General features: G+C 37.7%; 1 protein-coding gene across 1 annotated transcript; it reads left to right on the forward strand.

Annotated features, from left to right (window-relative positions):
• Nucleotides 1–1889: 1889 nt before the first annotated feature.
• Nucleotides 1890–17805, forward strand: RSPH3 (radial spoke head 3). The gene is made up of 8 exons (XM_012759683.3): nucleotides 1890–2481; nucleotides 5035–5122; nucleotides 9497–9638; nucleotides 11199–11344; nucleotides 12670–12873; nucleotides 14728–14890; nucleotides 16658–16744; nucleotides 17191–17805. The coding sequence occupies exons 1-8, from the start codon at nucleotides 1985–1987 to the stop codon at nucleotides 17490–17492; spliced, it is 1629 nt and encodes a 542-aa protein (XP_012615137.1). The 5' UTR covers nucleotides 1890–1984; the 3' UTR covers nucleotides 17493–17805.
• The last annotated feature ends 374 nt before the right edge of the window (nucleotides 17806–18179 follow it).

Raw genomic sequence — 18179 nt, forward strand, 5'->3', positions numbered from 1 at the left:
TACAGGCTGCTGTCAAAAAAAAAAAAAAAAAAGAATTGGTTTTCTGTTGAGGGTAAAATGTTAAGTGTTTCCATGATATGGTACCAATCTTTCTTTCTATAGATATTTCCACAACTCATCTGCACTCACCCTACTTAGTTCTCCAAGTACACCTGTGATCAAGCCATCTTGAATGCACTTTCCCCTAGATCCTGGCCAGTCAAAATACTATCATTCATCAAACACAATTTAAATGTCACTTTCTCCTCTAGCCCTGTTATAAATTATCTCAAAACTAAGTGATCAGATCTAAAATCTTCCAGTAGTGTTTCTACTTCTAGCATTTACAATATGTTTTCATGTTAGTGTTACTTACACAATGCCTACACCTGCATTACACAAGCTTTGAGAAAAGAAAAATAGCTCAGAGTAGTCTAAGCTGTGAGGTTTGCACAGAGGCCCAGAAAGACAAGAGTACGGGACTTCAGCCACACCCCTCCCACTCCCATCCCCCTAGTGTGGGGGATGGGAGATTGCTTAAAGGCATTTTGTCCCTAACTACCTGCCTCCCCATTATCTTCATGTCCCTGGAATTTGTGACATAAAAATTAATGTACAGCTACTCAATAACTTACACTATTTTAAGGTAAATTCTTGGTAACAATTTAGGAACTGCATCTTTTTTTCTTAAAAGCTCACTTGTAACTGCTGCTAATCTGAGAGTATTGTCAGGGCAACTTGAACCCACACTTGGAGTGGCTATCCTCAAGCTTTGGGTTCTTGAGCTTTGAGCTTGAGTAAACTCTATACTTATCATATTTTCTGAATCTCCGTATTTAAGCTTGATAACTTTAAAGCAGAGAAGGGGTCCAGATCTTACTATAAAGGCTTAACATTTACTGGGCATACTTCTAAGTGCTTTATATTTATAATCTACACAACAAATCTTAAGAGATAAATTATATTATTCCCATTTTGCAGATTAGGAAAATGAAGAAAAACATTTTTGCCTGATGTTACAGGGCTAGCACTTTGCAGAACCTAGATTCAAATCAAGACAGCATTACTCTGAGGCCGAGATAGGAGGCTTGCTTGAGGTCAGGAGTTCAAGGCCTGTTCAGTTCAAGTTCTCAAAAGAGCAAGACCCCAGTCTCTACTAAAAAAAAAAAAAAAAGGAAAAGAAAAAAATTAGCTGGGCGTGGAGGTGGTGCGTCCCGGTAGTCCCAGCTACTTGGGAGGCTGAGGCAGGAGGATCGCTTGAGCCCAGAAGTTTGAGGTTGCTGTGAGGTAGGCTGACACCACAGCACTCTAGCCTGGGCAACAGAGTGAGACTGTCTCAAACAAACAAATAAAAGACAGCATTTAGTTTAATTGAAAGTGTAACTGCAAAAAAGTGTAATGAGCAAATAATTGATTACAAAGGATACATACACTTCACTTACACAAACTACAAGATTTTTTAACATTGCTACTACTACAACCAAAGCATCTGCGCTTATAACGCACTCCACGATGTGTCATTCTTCAGCGCCTGGGACTCTTTTTTTGAAAGACTCAATAAACTGCCCGCGCCTTTCCCCAAACTATAAGTCTGTGGGGTAGCCCTTCCCGCTCCACGCACCCCAGCATCCTCTGACGTGCTATCACAGAGCTTTGAGCAGAGATGGCGGGAAAACGCACAGACAAGGTTGCGGAGGGCGGCGACGGCCCGCCCCTTGGGCGGGAAAGGTAGAGGTGCCACAAGACACCAGGAAGCCCTTTCTCACGTAACAGAGCTGGGAGTCCGGCTACCGTGGGCGTGTCGTCCAGGGTCAGCCCGGGAGCGCGGCGGCAGTGGCGGGAAGACCAACAGCCGAGAACGGCCCTGGAAAAGCAGGAACACGGCCCTGGAAAAGCATTCTCGCACAGTCTGCGAGAATGGCGCCCATACCACCCCTGCAAAGTCACACTCCAAAGGGGACTGGAGTCAGCCGCCGTGGTCCCGCAGGCCTCCACGAAGACCGCCATGCCCGCCAAGCTCCCATCACGCATGCGCACTTGTAGGGGAGACGCGGCTGGGCGGAGTCAGGAGTCGGAAGTGCCTTGCCGCTCAGGCCTTCTCAGGAAACTCGCCGACCGGAACTGCCTGGAGGTCCCGCCCCCAAACGGAACCCTAGGTTGCTGGGCAACCGATGCAGGCGCCGCAGGTGGGCTCAGCGCTCCCGAGAGCAAAGGGAGTGTAGTTCCCACCTCCTGCCCTGGCCCGCCTTTCTTATTACCGCCTCTCCGCGCGTCGTGGAATCCCTGCCCTTGGCATTACTTACACCTTTCCGGCTCCTACGACGCCTTAGCGCCCACCTGTTTCAAAACCAAGTTCCACCGAAGGCGAGGCAGCCCGACCCCAGACATGGCCTCTGCGATGACTGACCGCACCTCTCGGGCCGGGAACACCTACACCTACACCAGCCGGCCCCGAGCACTGCCCTGCCAGCGCCGCCGTTACCGGGACAGCTTTTTGCAGGCGTGAGTAACCAAACCGGCCCTATGTGGTTTCCACTTGCGCCCCATCTCGCCTTGGCTGCCTATGCTTTCCCTTGTCTACTCTCTGCTAGAACCTGTGAATGTATTACCTTATTTGCTTAAATGGACTTTGAGGTTAAGGACTTTGAAATGGGGAAATTTTCCTGGATTATCCAGGTGGGCCCTGTATAATCATAATGGATTCTTATAAATGAAAGAGGTTTCAATTAACAACTTTGTATCCTGGACTTTTTATCTCTATGAGGCAGATTTTGAAGAGTGGAATTGCTAGGCCATGTATATTTTTAATACAAATGGAACAATATACCTTTCCTCCCAGACTATTTTTCTATATCCTCACCAACAACAGGTGTTATGAATTTTTTTCTTTTTAGATTTTGTTTTGGTTTTGGATAGTGTCAAATCAAAATTTTTCTTCATTATTACTTTAATTAACACTTGGAGGCTTTAAATAAATATTATGTTTGGATTTTCCACTGTAAAAGATCGCTGGCTACAATAAAAGTGTTATTCCAGGCAATTAAGAGACTAAGAGACTTTTTCTGTAGTCCAGGTAAAAGAGTGGTATCAGTGAGCAATGGATGGATGCAAGAAAGATTTGGGGGGTTAAAATCAATACAACTTGCTAGGCATAGGGGAGAGGGAAGAGGAAAGAGTCATGGAAGATTTTCAGGTTTCTGGATTAAGCCAACTGCATACTTAGTAGCACTATTTAATGAAATAGGAAACACTGAAGAAATAGTGAGTTGGAATGGGAGATTGATAATTAGTCAATTTTTAGGTTGTCTTCCAGACATCCAGTGAGATGTCATTGTGCAACTGGATATACCTAAAATTGAAAGAAGAGTTCTGAGCCAAAAATAAAATTGTGAGTTTTAGATATATGGATCCTAATTGAAGCCTTGAAAATGGATGAGACCAACTAAGGACAAAAGAAGGCTGAGCCCTGAGGAAATCTTCCAGGACAGGAGGAACTGCAGACAAAGGCCAAAAAAGAACCACCAGAGAAGTAGCAGAAAAATAATCAGAAGAATATGGTAGTATCACAAAGGCCTAGAAAAGACAGTGCCTCAGTGAAGGTGTAGCCACCTGAGCTTTCACCTGAGTGAAACATGTCAGAATTTTCAATAGTGGCTTCAATGTATGATACAAAAGCAACATATACCCCACTTGAAGTCATTTCTGATAGAGTACTATTATTGGTGGAGATGAATGTTTGGCTTCATAGCTATAAAGAGGATATTATTTAAACAACTTTGAAAATATCAACTGTGTATTTGTATTTTTTACTATTGATCATTTATTTTGATCCCTGAAATTAAAATTTTATTAATATTTTAAATGATAACTTAAAAAATATCCTTAATTTAAAAAACTGAGAAATTTGACTTATTTTTTAAGCCTGATTATTTTATTAATGTAACATTTCAATCTTTGAATCAAGCTTTTAGCAGTCCTTTAGGGCAAGCCATTTTCACATTTTCAGATGGGCCATTTTCACATTTGTTAAGTAGTCGTACAGATATACAGCCTAAATCTAGATCTGCCACTTACTAGCAAGGTGACCTTAGGCAGATTTCTTTGAGTCTATATCCTATTCCATCAAATAGTAGGAATCAGAGTTCCCAACTTGATTTATTGTGAGAAATAAATAATGTATGTGAATGACCTGGCATGTAGTAAGCATTACATAAATGCTAGCCATTGGCTGGGCGTGGTGGCCTGTAATCCTAGCACTCTGGAAGGCCGAGGCAGGCAGATCACTGGAGGTCAGGAGTTCAAAACCAATTTGAGCAAGACCCTGTCTCTACTAAAAATAGAAAGAAATTAATTGGCCAACTAAAAATATATATACAAAAAATTAGGCGGGCATGGTGGTGCATGCCTGTAGCCCCAGCAACTCGGGAGGCTGAGGCAGAAGGATCACTTGAGCCCAGGAGATTGAGGTTGCTGTGAGCTAGGCTGACGCCACAGCACTCACTCTAGCCTGGGCAACAAAGTAAGACTCAAAAATATAAATGTCTCAAAAATATAAATAAATAAATAAATAAATGCTAGCCATTTATCTCCTTATTTTATGGATCATGCTAAAACAGAAATATATCTTGAAATATTTTCATCTTACCCTAAATCCTATTGAAAATGAGTTTGGCCAGGAGTGGTGGCTCATGCCCGTAATCCTACCACTCTGGGAAGCCAAGGTGGGAGGATCGCCTGAGGTCAGGAGTTGGAGACCAACCTCAGCAAGAGCAAGACCCCATCTCTACTAAAAGTAGAAATAGCTGGACAACTGAAAAAAAAAAATTAGAAAAAATTAGCTAGGCGTGGTGGCACAGGCCTGTAGTCCCAGCTGCTCGGGAGGTTGAGGCAGAAGGATCGCTTGAGCCCAGGAGTTTGAGGTTGCTGTGAGCTAGGCTGATGCCATGGTGCTCTAGCCCAGGCAACAGAACAATACTCTGTATCAAAAAAAAAAAAAAAAAAGAAAGGAAATGAGTTTACTTTATAGATACCAGCACTCTATTTTCTGTTTTACAGAGAGGAAGAACCTGTACATTATGGAAACATAATGTATGACAGAAGGGTGATCCGAGGCAACACTTATGCGCTACAGACAGGGCAGCTGGTAAGTTCAATTTGAATAGTCTAACACCAAGCACTCACACTATTTATGGTGAAGGATCAGTTTGTTTTAATCCATTGCAGATTAAAACATTCATAAAGTAAAGATGAGTTACTAGAAAAAAAATTTTAAAGAAGACATACAAATATTAATATAAGCACAATGGTGGATTCCAGGGGTTGAGAGGAACAGGGATAAGGAGTTATTGTTTAATGGGTACGGAGTTTCGGTTTTGTAAGGTGAAGAGTTCTAGAGATAGATGGTGGTGATAGCTACAGAACAATGTGAATGTACTTAATGCCACTGAATTGTACACTTAAAAATGGTTAAGGTGGTAAATTTTATTTATTTATTGTATTTAACCACAATTAAAAATAGTAAAAAATTACAAGCCCTAATTTTTTATTAGATTTAATAGAATTCTGGCAAGCTACTCTAAAAGTTTCTAAAATTTTACTCTCAATTTCTGTACTTAAATTGTTACAGACCAGCTCAAACCGTTCACAGACAGCACTAGTCTGAGGACCACACTCTAAGTAGCACTGCTGTAATATTTTTAGGTTTGCCTACATTATCTCTTACTCTAATGTAATTGTCATTATTTAATCAAGAAGTCTGAATTATGCTTCTTTTAATTCACTCAACAAATATTTGTTGAGTTTTAGGTCCTGTACTGGGTACCTAGGATACAGAGAGGAGTAAGACATGGTATGATACTAAGGGTGGTGATTTCTTGGCACAGAAATGAAATATAGTGAATCCATAAACAATACATTACATATAAGTGCTGAATACAAGGTGGTAATAATATAGGTGCTGTTCTACTTACAGTGGGGTTACATCCCAATAAGCCCATCATAAATTGAAAATAATGTGAATTGAAAATGCATTTAATACACCCAACCTACCAAACATCATAGCTTACCCTCGCCTACCTTAAACGTGCTCAGAACACTTACATTAGCCTATGGTTGGGCAAAATCATCTAACACAAAGGGTATTTTATAGTAAAGTGTTGAATATCCCATGTAATTTATTGAATGCTGTACTGAAAGTGAAAAACAGAATGGTCATATGAGTACTTGAAGTAGAGTTTCTACTGAATGGGTATTGCTTCTGCACCATCATAAAGTCAAACCATCATAAGTTGGGGAACATCTGTATATAGGATGTTAGCCTGAAGCAGTGATTCCTAAAACTGGCCATGAATCAGAATCATCTAGAAAACTTAAGAATGTATGTGCTTCAGCCCTGTCTTGAATCTTCTGCATTAAGACTTCCAGGGGTCGCCTGCTTCTGCTATCAAGGTGGTATCAACAAGGGTGGAACGGAAAGCTGAACTTCTACCTCCACCCAGTGACATAGTAAGAGATGGTACAAGTCAGTGCCCCACTTTTTCTGTTGTGGTGTGAGCAAAGCCAGAGGGGAGCTGAATTTTCAATCCTATCTGGTAGTAACAAGAAGGAACAAGGTAGTATCAGGCAGTGCTAGTCAGTGCTTCATTCCTACCCCAATACCAGTGTCAGCAGAGCCTAGGAATGCACTGAACTGCCACCTCCACCTGGCACCAATAAAGTGGTACAAGTTGGTCCTCTGCTTTTGCTGAGGTGGTGTCAGTGAAGCCCAGCATGGAGTTGACTTCCAGCTCCACTCAGACTTCTTATACATTACAACAAAAGGAGTGTCTTCCTGCTGAGAGCTTAAGTAGGATCCAAAGTCTCAGCATATAATACCCACAATATCCAGGATCTAATCAAAAATCACCCATCATACAAGAACCAGGACAGTCACAACTTACATGAGAAAAAAACAGTCGAGAGATGACAACACCAAGATGACTCAGATGTGGGACTTGCCTGATAAGGATTTTAAAGCAGCAATCAAAATATTTCAATCAAAAATGAAGAATTATGAACACTCTTTAAACAAATGAAGAAATTGAAAATCTTAGCAAAGAAATAGAAGACACAAAAATGAACCACATGGAAACTAGAACTAAAAAATAATCAAAATCAAAAACTCACTGGGTAGACTCAGTAAGTAGTACATTGGAGATGACACAGGAAGCAATCAGTGAATCAAAGACAAATCAGTGGAAATTACCCAGCTGAACAACAGAGATAAAATAGACCGAAAGAAAAGAAAAGAGCCTCAGAAAGTTGAGAAACAATAAAAAAAAAAAAATGTCTGCATTCATGTTATTGGAATTCCAGAAGGAGAGGAGAAAAAGTGTGGGAAAGAAAAAATATTTGAAGAAGTAGTACCTGAAAATTTCACTAATTTGGCAAAAGATCTACAAATCCAAGAAGCTTAGTGAACTCCAAGAAGGATAAACCCAAAGAAATCCACACCAAGACACATCAAAATCAAACTGTTGAAAACTAAAAAAGCATTTTGAAAGCAGCTAAAAATAAATGACATATTAACTAATGCAGAATAATGATTTGAGTGATAGATTTCTCATCTGAAAATGGTTTTTCTTTACTGGTTCCAAAATGGCAGCAGACTGGCTTCACTCTCCCACATAGAAAACCAGCAACACTTTCCATCCAGTCTACTGACTAGAATAAAAAAAAAGAAAAGAAAACCAACAACAAATGTGCAGGGTGAATATTTCACCAGCAATATCCCAGAGCTCAAGTATGAGTAGGAGACAGTTCTAGGGCCACAAAGAAGTGAAAAAGCTCCAAGCAGACAGTAAGAGAATCAGAATGCTATATCCATGATACCCCTCCCCCCAGTCTGCCCAGCACCTATCATGCAGAGGCTGTCCCCCTGACTCGTGGTTTCTACACTGGAAAATATGAGATTGAGGTAGGTGACCAGCTTCTTCATCTTGAGTTCCCTGGCAGAAGACCTGTTCTCCCTAAACCCGTGGGAAGCATGGCAATTGCCTGAAGGGAGAAATATCCCACCAGAGACAAAGCTGGGAGGCAGGACTATGGTCCCCATCCCTGTGACTCTGCTCTGTAACTTCAACAGAGGAGGTACCAAATCAGAGTTGCATTTATGTTAACACCCCAAATCTTTCAAGAACTGACATTTATAATTCTTCTATGAAGAATTATAATTTATAATTATAAATTATAAGACATTTATAATTTCTTCCATGAAGAAAATGAAAATAAATCAAGCATGATACTATAATAGTATAGAATAAATACACAAAGGAAAAAAGCCATCACTCAATGATCCCAAAATGATATTAGTAATTAGATTTTGTAAATGGAATTATGGGTGATTCTTTCCCTTTTTTGGTAATGTGCTTGTATTACTTTATAATAAAAGGATATGATAACTATGGAGGAGAAGAGCTATTCTGTGTCAGGTATTGTGTGAAGCTCATTACTTTACCATCTGATTTGTTCCTTACAACCAAAACCTTAGATAGATGTTATTAATATTCTCGTTATACAGATGAGAAAACGGAGTATCTGAAAACCTAAATTATTAGTCCAAGCCTTACTAATCCTAGGATTAATAAATTAAAGAGTTGGAATTTAAGCTTCAGAGCCAATACTCATATTTCCACTATATGATGCCAAGATGAGGGAAAGTTTATGATAGTATTAAATTAGAAAGACAATATAAAGCATGTACGGTATCATCACAAGCTCAAAAATGATATGTATTTAAATAATATAGAATGATAGGCAATTCTCTCTTATGTTTTTAAAAAACTTTAATGTTACATTGTCACTTCAGTTAAAACATGTTTAGAATTCTAAATTTAAATATTAAAATTTTTCTCACAAAATACTTTCGTATTTCCCCTTTCTTTTCATATTTACCTTGAGATAAGGAAGGCCAGCTATAGAGAATGACTGTAAAACAAGATTTAGATACCACATCAAGGAACTACTGTGAATAATTATGTTTTTAATCCCTTAATCAAGCTATCATTTTGTGCACTTGGAGAGGCTTCGTTTGGACTGAGGATGTTTTCTTTGTGAGCTAATGTATTTTTCCAGGAAATTCATCCAAATGAAATTCAAATTTTAACAAATTCTAAAGTTTTTCAATTTCTCAACTACACATTAAAGTTTATTGTAAGTGAATGGTTATGTCAGTTTTTACTAGGCACAAGAGGAATTCATGATAAAAATGCTTAAATGAGGAAAAACAATTTATTAGATAGGATTCTGCAACCATTTATTCCAGTTAATAGCCATACTTTGAAGTCACTTTTATGCTTTGTCAGACATCTTTGTACTTACCTGATAAAGTTCCAAGAAAATTTTACTAATCAAGTCACTGGTAATTGTGAAGCATCATTATAACAGATGCTTTAGGACTACCCAGAAATTACTTTTGGAATGGCAGCTCCTGTATGCTGCGAGAAATATAAATTCTAGAAGCCTTTTCTGTCCCTATTAGGCTGGACAGCCTGATCCTTTAGAGCTTCAGAGACGGCAGCAGGCTAAGAGGAGGGCTCTTGCCAGAAAACGAGCCCAAGAGCAGCTCCGACCACGAACACCCGAACCTGTGGAAGGCAGAAAGCATGTGGATGTACAAACAGGTGTGTGACTATGTCTTTAGCATTGTGGCTCCTTTGTTTACTGTGTCAGTTCATTTTTATTTGGCCTTTGTGTTACGTATACATCTCCTGTGCTATCCACTACTTCCCTAATCACGTGGTAGGGAAATCCATTCATTAAACAGACACAGGGTATATATTATTACTATATTGGCTATGACTAGAAGTTTGAAGTAGGGTTTAAAAAAATGGGCTGGGCGCAGTGGCTCATGCCTATAATCCTAGCACTCTGGGAGGCTGAGGCGGGCGGATCGCTTGAGGTCAGGAGTTCTAAACCAGCCTGAGCAAGAGCGAGACACCATCTCTACTATAAATAGAAAGAAATTAATTGGCCAACTTATATATATAGAAAAAATTAGCCAGGCATGGTGGCGCATGCCTGTAGTCCCAGCTACTTGGGAGGCTGAGGCAGCAGGATTTCTTGAGCCCAGGAGTTTGAGGTTGCTGTGAGCTAGGCTGATGCCACGGCACTCACTCTAGCCTGGGCAACAAAGTGAGACTCTGTATCAAAAAAAAAAAACAAAAAACAAAAAAAAAACCAGATATTAAATAAATAAATAATATAATTTTGTGATCAAAGTTATTCTCTCTTGGTCCTTTTCACATGCTCTATTCTCAAACTGGGATTATTCCTCATTATTTCTGGGTAGTAACGGCAAAGGAAGAGAACCAGTCCATGCTCTTTCCCTGTACCTTTATGCCAAATCGAGAATAAGTGTATGTCTATCATTAGCCAGTACAGTTGTAATTCTGTGAGAGCTAAGTTTGAGTGACTGTGTACACCACCAGAATGTTAAGTGATATAATAGCGGCCATCTTTTGTTGAATATTTCTTCAGAGACTATACCTGGTTCTTTACCAGTATTTCCTCAGAGACTTCACCAAGTCTTTTACCTTAGCATCTCCTTTATTGTTACAAAAATTCCATGTGACAAATAGTTACGATTCTTTTTATGGATGAAGAAACTGAGACCCAGAGAAGACATAACTTGCCAGGTCCTATGTTCAACATCTGACTCCATTGCTCATGTTCTTTGCATGATACCACATTGTTCCTACCTCATATCAATTATTCCTAACATGAAATTAGTTTTCATACAACTGTTTATAATCTACAGGGTAATGGGAACATGATTTTTTTTAAATATCGAGGAATTTTCAAATCTTTATACATATACTATCTTACGACTCAGTTATATATATGTATGTAGGTATTATTAACTTTTCATCCGCTATTACACTTTGGATCTTATACACATCTGTGCCCCATGTTCTTCTTTAGTTCCATTTTCAAATACAAAGCTCAGTGCTTTCTAGATATTCAGTTAATGTTCCAGTTTGACTAACTTATGGTCTTCTAAATATATAAAAACTTTTATTAATATTCAACTATGTCATTTGAACTCCACATTTGAGCATTTTCATCCTGATTTATTTTTGGATCCATTTAATTCTCTTTTAAAGAAACTAAAATTTCAAATACACATATATGCTTGAAATAGACCAGAATTTTAAACTCAACATATATGATATTCTTTTTAGAATTATACCTTGAAGAAATTGCTGACCGCGTAATAGAAGTTGATATGGAATGCCAAACAGATGCATTTTTGGACAGACCAGCAACACCACTCTTTATTCCTGCCAAAACTGGCAAAGATGTGAACACTCAAATACTAGAAGGAGAGGTACAGGACATTCTGTGGGCTTTCTTCTATTATCTTTATAAATGAGCTAAAGTTAGGTTTAAGTCAAGCTTACTACAAGTAAGAACTGCTTCACAGTCAGAAACATTCTACTTTTTGGATTTCTTTCCAGATGTTATCTATAATGGCTTTATCCTGTAGTACTCAGAAATCTTGTTAAATACCATGTTCCGATTTCTTTGCTGATTAGAAACAAAGTCATTCTGTTTTAAACATCTGTACATTTGAATTTTGTTTACATACTCAATGTATGTATGTAAGGTAAATTTGTACCAAATAAGGAAATATATCCCTTGTATAGGAGATTCTACTATTAGTTGCTTGTGGATTACATAACGTTTATAAAGATACTTTATCTGTTAAAAAAAAATCTTTTTTTTTTCTGAGAGTCTCGCTCTGTCGCCCAGGCTACTTGAGTGCCATGACATCAGCCTAGCTCACAGCAACCTCAAACTCGTGGGCTCAAGCATTCTTTCTGCCTCAGCCTCCCAAGTAGCTGGGACTAGAGGTGTATGCCACCAATCCGGGCTAATTTTTTTTTCTATTTTTAATTGCTCATCTAATTTTATTTTATTTTTTTTTTTTAGTAGAAACGGGGTCTCACTCTTGCTCATGCTGGTCTCAAACTCCTGACGTCAAGCAATCCTCCCACCGTGGCCTCCCTGAGTGCTAGGATTACAGGCGTGAGCCACCATGCCCAATCCAAAAAAATCTTAAAATAATTGTATCTTCATATCAATGTGGAATGCATAAATAGGCCAGTTTATGAAATTGAAGAAGAGAAGGCAATGATTATATGCATAATTACTTAAATGAGATTTAAAACTTGAAGGAACTTGAAAGAACTGTCAATGAAATTGAGAAATAAGTCTTCAGAAACTACATAGAAGGGTATATTTGTCTGTAAATCCTAAAGGTGAATCACCAGAATATCCATTATTCTTGTTCCTTAGTTCATCACACTGTTGTTACAAAACAACCAGCAAAAAGCAAGCAGAAAAAGCAGAGATAAGAAAGGGATGTTTTCCATGGGTTTCAGAGTTTGGGCTTAAAATTGTTGAGTATCAGGGTTCATTTTGATGAATGCATAGATTTTTTTCATAATGTTGACTTAAGAGATATTTGCCTATAAACGAAATGCTGTTCATTTTGAGGACTAGGAACCATAAATAAAGCACCAGCACAGTGTCTGGCACACAGAAGACACTTAATAAATAATATTCTGTTACTACTATTCCTCTTTATATTTTTTGTTGAGTATTCAATTCATGATTAAAATTTTGTTTGCTTTATTTTGTGCGTTTAAGCTCTTTGACTTTGATCTTGAAGTTAAACCAATGTTAGAGGTTTTGGTGGGAAAGACAATTGAGCAGTCTCTTCTGGAAGTAATGGAAGAAGAAGAGTTGGCTAACCTGCAGGCCATGCAACATGCGTATGAAGAAATTCGGAATATTGAACTTGCTGAAGTTCAGCGACTTGAAGAGCAAGAGAGGAGACACCGAGAAGAAAAAGTATTGAATTCTATTTTTCTTTCTTAGATGGTCTTTTAGTTACTTAACAGATTATGTTCAAAATTACATGTGGCATGTCATAAAACTAAAGATCTCTGGGAATATGTTAGAAAAAGACCTATAGTATTTGTTGCTCAAGTCTCTCCTCTTTTTTGGGGGGGGGAGGGGGGTTGGGAGGAACAGGGTCTCTAGCTCACTGCAACCTCAAACTCCTGGGCTCAAGCAATCCTCCTGCCTCAGCCTCCTGAGCAGCTAGGACTATAGGCGAGAGCCACCATACCACACCTGGCTAGCTTTTCTGTTTTTTATAAAGACGGAGTCTCACTCTTGTTCAGGCTGGTCTTGAACTCCTGACCTCAAGCAGTCCTCCTGCCTCAGCCTCCCAAAATGCTAGAATTACAGGCACAAGCCACCACACACAGCCTGGCTCTCCTATAGATCATAGATCTTTCATGTACTGAATTACATTTTTTAAATTCAGCTTACATAAATGTACCTAGATTGAGTTTCCAAAAGTTCCTTAAATGTAATGAAAGTTCCAAAATGACTTGTGTCCCAATTGGAAGGCACTCTTAAATATCAGCAGTCTTAGAGAAAGAAATCCATACGTTGATTTGCCATAAGTTAGTGGCATAAGGATGGAAGGACAGAAAAAATGGAGTGTATTGGAAAGAGATTGGAGGTTAGAATTCTGGGTAGAATTCTGGGTCTTTTTCTCAGTGGCCAAGCCCTTCTCTATACCCCTAGGGATACACCAAACTACCTGGGTCCTTATAGAGTATTTTTCAGATTGTAGGGTTTAAAATCTTCAACAAGAGAAGTTTTATAATTCAGTTTTTAAAAATATGCCAACAGCCTGCAGTTAGGAAACACTAGACACAGTAATCTTTAAGGATCTTTCTGGTTCTGGCAGTAACTGTCACTTTTTTTGTTTACTGAATGAACGAATTATAAAGTAAGTGTCTGAATACCTAAAACAATTAAAATAATTTCCCAAAGGCCCTAACTTACTATGAAGAATAGCTTAGTAGTTGGGAAATTCTACTCAATAACTAATCAAATGGACTTTAAGTTTTCCTCCAAAATGAATAATTTGAATCAAGTAATAAAGAGCATAATAGATCTTACTGTAAGGATTGTACAAATGCAAGACATTGTTTATAAATATAAAATACTGAAAAAACAAGCTTTATTGACATAATCTGTTAAATCTTTATCAAAAATATTTGTTTTTTTACTATTAGGAAAAATATGGAAAAATGAATATAAACTACATAGATTTATATTTCCTTAAACTTTGAAAATAGATTTAATTAGAAAATATATTAATGCTCCCACATTAGAGAAGAGGGTTCATTAGCTTTATAGATAGTACATGGTCTAAAGGAAACAACAGCAAAAAATAAGAGGTTTTCATAATCTTCAGAATCATGTCAGCTTTATGAATTCAAAGAATTATTACAAATGAGTTCATGCATTGGCCCAAGTTCTTTCATTGAAGATTTCTAAACAATTACAATTCTCTTATCAGTAATATTTTATGATAATTAAAATACATACAACTATTATTGTCTTTATATCATCCATGTAATCAGGCATGTATATCTTGAAATTATTTTACTAGAAAATGGATCAGGAGATGAATTTTACCTTAAGCACCATATTTTATACCTTTTTGAATTCAGTACCCACTAGTTGTTGAAGTTCAATAGAATCTTGAAAAATATGAACCTTTGATAAACACCTTGCTCTCCATTTTCTGATAAGTCCAAATTCTCCCACTTATTTACTTCACTAGATTTGGTATTGGGGGAGGGCATAAGGGCTACAAACCATCTATGTTATCCTTGGCAGGAGCGCCGGAAGCACCAGCAGTGGGAAATAGTGAACAAGCATAACGAGACATCACAAAAAATCGCCGCCCGTGCGTTTGCGCAGCGTTACCTGGCTGACCTTCTCCCATCTGTTTTTAGCAGTCTCAGGGATAGTGGCTACTTTTATGATCCCATTGAAAGAGGTTTGTGGATATTTTTGTAAGATTAACTCTGCTTTAATAAGCATCCTCTTAATGGTTAAATTTATCTCATGCCCATTTTTTTTATTTTTTGAGTTGGAACTTTCTAGCTCTGAAACAACTAAAAAAGTCAATTACAATTGTTTTAAGTAAGTGCTGTTGCTAATGCGAGGTATGTTATAAAGATACTGATTTTAGGATATTGGCATTTCTTTACTGAGAAGCAACATTGGATAGTAGAAAGAAATATGTACTTGATCTCAAAAACTTGAGTTAGGGTCCCAGCTTCATCATTAACTGCCTTTATGACTTCTAGTTTCATCATGTGTGAAATGAGGAGTATTTTGGAGTTAAGTCAAAGTATATGAAACTTTTTATAAACTATAAAGCAGTGTGTATGTAAAAAATAGTTATTAACTTTTTCTCAGCTGACTTCCTATTCCAGTCAAAAGCCCTTTAGAGGCAGCTGTCATGGCCTGATAGCTGTCTGTCCTCATCCCTCAAAGCCCACCCCTAGGTGCTCAGCCAGTGAGAGGGAAGGGCTGTGTATCCCCACTGCCACCCTCCTTCCACAGGTTACAAAGCACTTACATCCACAGCGCTTTGTGTATAGGCTAATAGTATTTTATTAATTTCATTGGCCAATAGTAATTTATTAATGTTAGTAATGTTAATTTTCACTGATTACATATTCAATTCAATACGTAGAGGTTAGATCACAGACAAGTATTATTGGTTTACATTTATATAGCATTTTGTAATTTACATAGTATTTTTTCATATGTGATATCATTTGATCCTCCCAATAACCCTGTGAGGAAGATAGGGCAGATATAATTTCCATTTTTCAGAAGTAGAAGTTGACGCTCAGAGAAGTTAAATGCCTTGCTCCCAAACCCTCAGTCATTGGAAGTGTTTAGGTCTCAAACTGACTTGGAACTCTGACTCCAAGTCCAGTGTTCATTCTGTGCTACTGTTCTACCTTCTTGGATTCTGGCTAGGCCTCTTACTGTTAGTCACAGAGAGCAGTAACCTTTTTTTCTATCATGGATTGCCAAAAAAGTCAATTTTAGATCAATTTAAAACCTTGATGAAACCAAATGAAATTCATGCCTAAGATTAAAATTACTTATAGTAGCAATATAATATCCTATCATACTGTCTATTGTCATCCTATTGAAAAATAAAATTAGATGCCTGCCCCCCAAAAAGCTATTTTGAAACTTTAAAATATATATTATAATGGACCATATTTTTTAAATGCTTACACAATAGATTTCCAGTTCAGTCTGAATAAACTTACTAATGGGAATACCTAGTTTTTGACCCATTTCTAGGTGGCTCCCTCCTCCGATGTCTCTAACTTGTATCCTCTGAATCTGATCAGCTTCTATTAGGCCCTGGGCTTCAGGTGGGGGCATTCTTTTTACTGGCGTTGCTCAGTCCCCAGATTTGCATTGCATTTGGATTGGCATTCTCCCAGATCCACATCCTTCCCCGCATCCTTGATACACCCCAGATTTCAGCCCTGAAGTCAACTCCAAATGTCTTGACTCCAAGGAAGTCCTCATAGTTTTTAAAATATCACTTCTGCCATGGAAAGAAAACTAACCGGAACATATATAGAGAACATAGCAAAGGTTACATTCTATGAGTTTATTTCATATTAAGAAACCAATGTTGATGAATCTGTTACATTAGGAGAAAAGTACATTCTTGCTGTCTGTAGTGATTTATAAAAATCACTTAATGGAATCATTTTAATTATAGATATTGAGATAGGATTCCTTCCATGGCTCATGAATGAAGTTGAAAAAACCATGGAATACTGCATGGTGGGAAGAACAGTCCTTGACAGTAAGTTCTTTTTATTTTATTTAAAAACCATCTCTAAAATTTTCAGTAGAAAGAACAAATTGAAGAGATATTAATTTTATGGTTTTAGTGCTTAAACTTTCAATATATCGGCTATATTAACAAAGCTGCACATTTTTATCTTCAATATTATTTTTAGTTCTTCTGTAATTTGATCTGTATTAATATCTTCTATCATTACTTTATAAATGATATTCTGTTAAAACAGGCAGAGAATATAATTCATATTCAATGCATTAAGTGGTGTGGAAATTAAGTATGCTGGGGAAGTTAAAAAAAAAAGAAATTAAGTATACTGACTTTTACAAAAGGTTATGATGTAGGCAAGGAATGAGGCTTAGTGAATGTTTTATACTCATCTATAAGTCCAGCATCATAACTACTAAAATATGAAAATCATAGTGATTTCTGAATATGTAACTTTTCAGTGTTGATTCGGGAAGTGGTTGAAAGGAGGCTGAATATGTATGAGAATAAGGACAAACATCAGTCTCTGAAACCTGAGGATATGTATGGTGGTCCTGGAACAATGAGAGACCCAACAGTCGGTTATGACTTCCAAGAGCAAAGCCTGTCCCACACACAGAGGCCTCTTTTAGACAGAGATGACCCACAAAGAATGTCATATGGAGACCCATCCCAAGAAAGAAAGTATATGGATGAAGGAGAGCTCTTAGGGCAAAGTGAAGAAACAGCAATTAGGAAATCCACAGGCAAGGATGAACTATAACAACAGCAGGGAGCTTTGGAGTCATGAAACTAATCAACAGCTGAATCAACAATGCAAATGATCAGGTAATGATGCATGAGTCTCCTCAGGCTATAGAAATTATGTCGTATTTAGTCAACATGTCTTTTTGTCTGATAGACTGGGCAAATTAAATGTGATAAAATAAAACAACAAAAGAAATAAATTTAATTCATTTAATAATATATTCAAAGGCTATATTGTAATTCTAATTCTGTCAAGAATTTTACTTAATTACTATCTTCCAATTACCACTACATATATCTAGCAAATATATTTTTCCTTAACCTTTTAATTTTGTGAGTGCTTTTTTTTTTCAGTAAGTGTGATATTTAATATTAGATTTCATGGCTGTCAGCCATTGAGCTTTTCTTGTCTGTAGTCCTAGCTACTTGGGAGTGTGAGGCAAGAAGATCGCTTTAGCCCAGGAGTTTGAGGTTACAGTGAGCTATGATGACACCACTGCACTCTAGCCAGGGTGACAGAGTAAAACTCTGTCTCAAAAAGAAATTAAACAACAAGTAGTCCTTCCAGCTTCAATATTCAGGTAAGATTTAAGGGGTCCTATGAACTAGTAAAATGCTTTCATGTATTTTTTTCACATTCCTGCTGTTTAAAAATTTTAGGCAATGCCAATAAAGCACAAGTCCCTGTTTGCCCTTATGCAGT

The sequence above is a fragment of the Microcebus murinus genome, chromosome 5, assembly GCF_040939455.1.
Source record: "Microcebus murinus isolate Inina chromosome 5, M.murinus_Inina_mat1.0, whole genome shotgun sequence".
NCBI classification, from domain to species: domain Eukaryota; kingdom Metazoa; phylum Chordata; class Mammalia; order Primates; family Cheirogaleidae; genus Microcebus; species Microcebus murinus.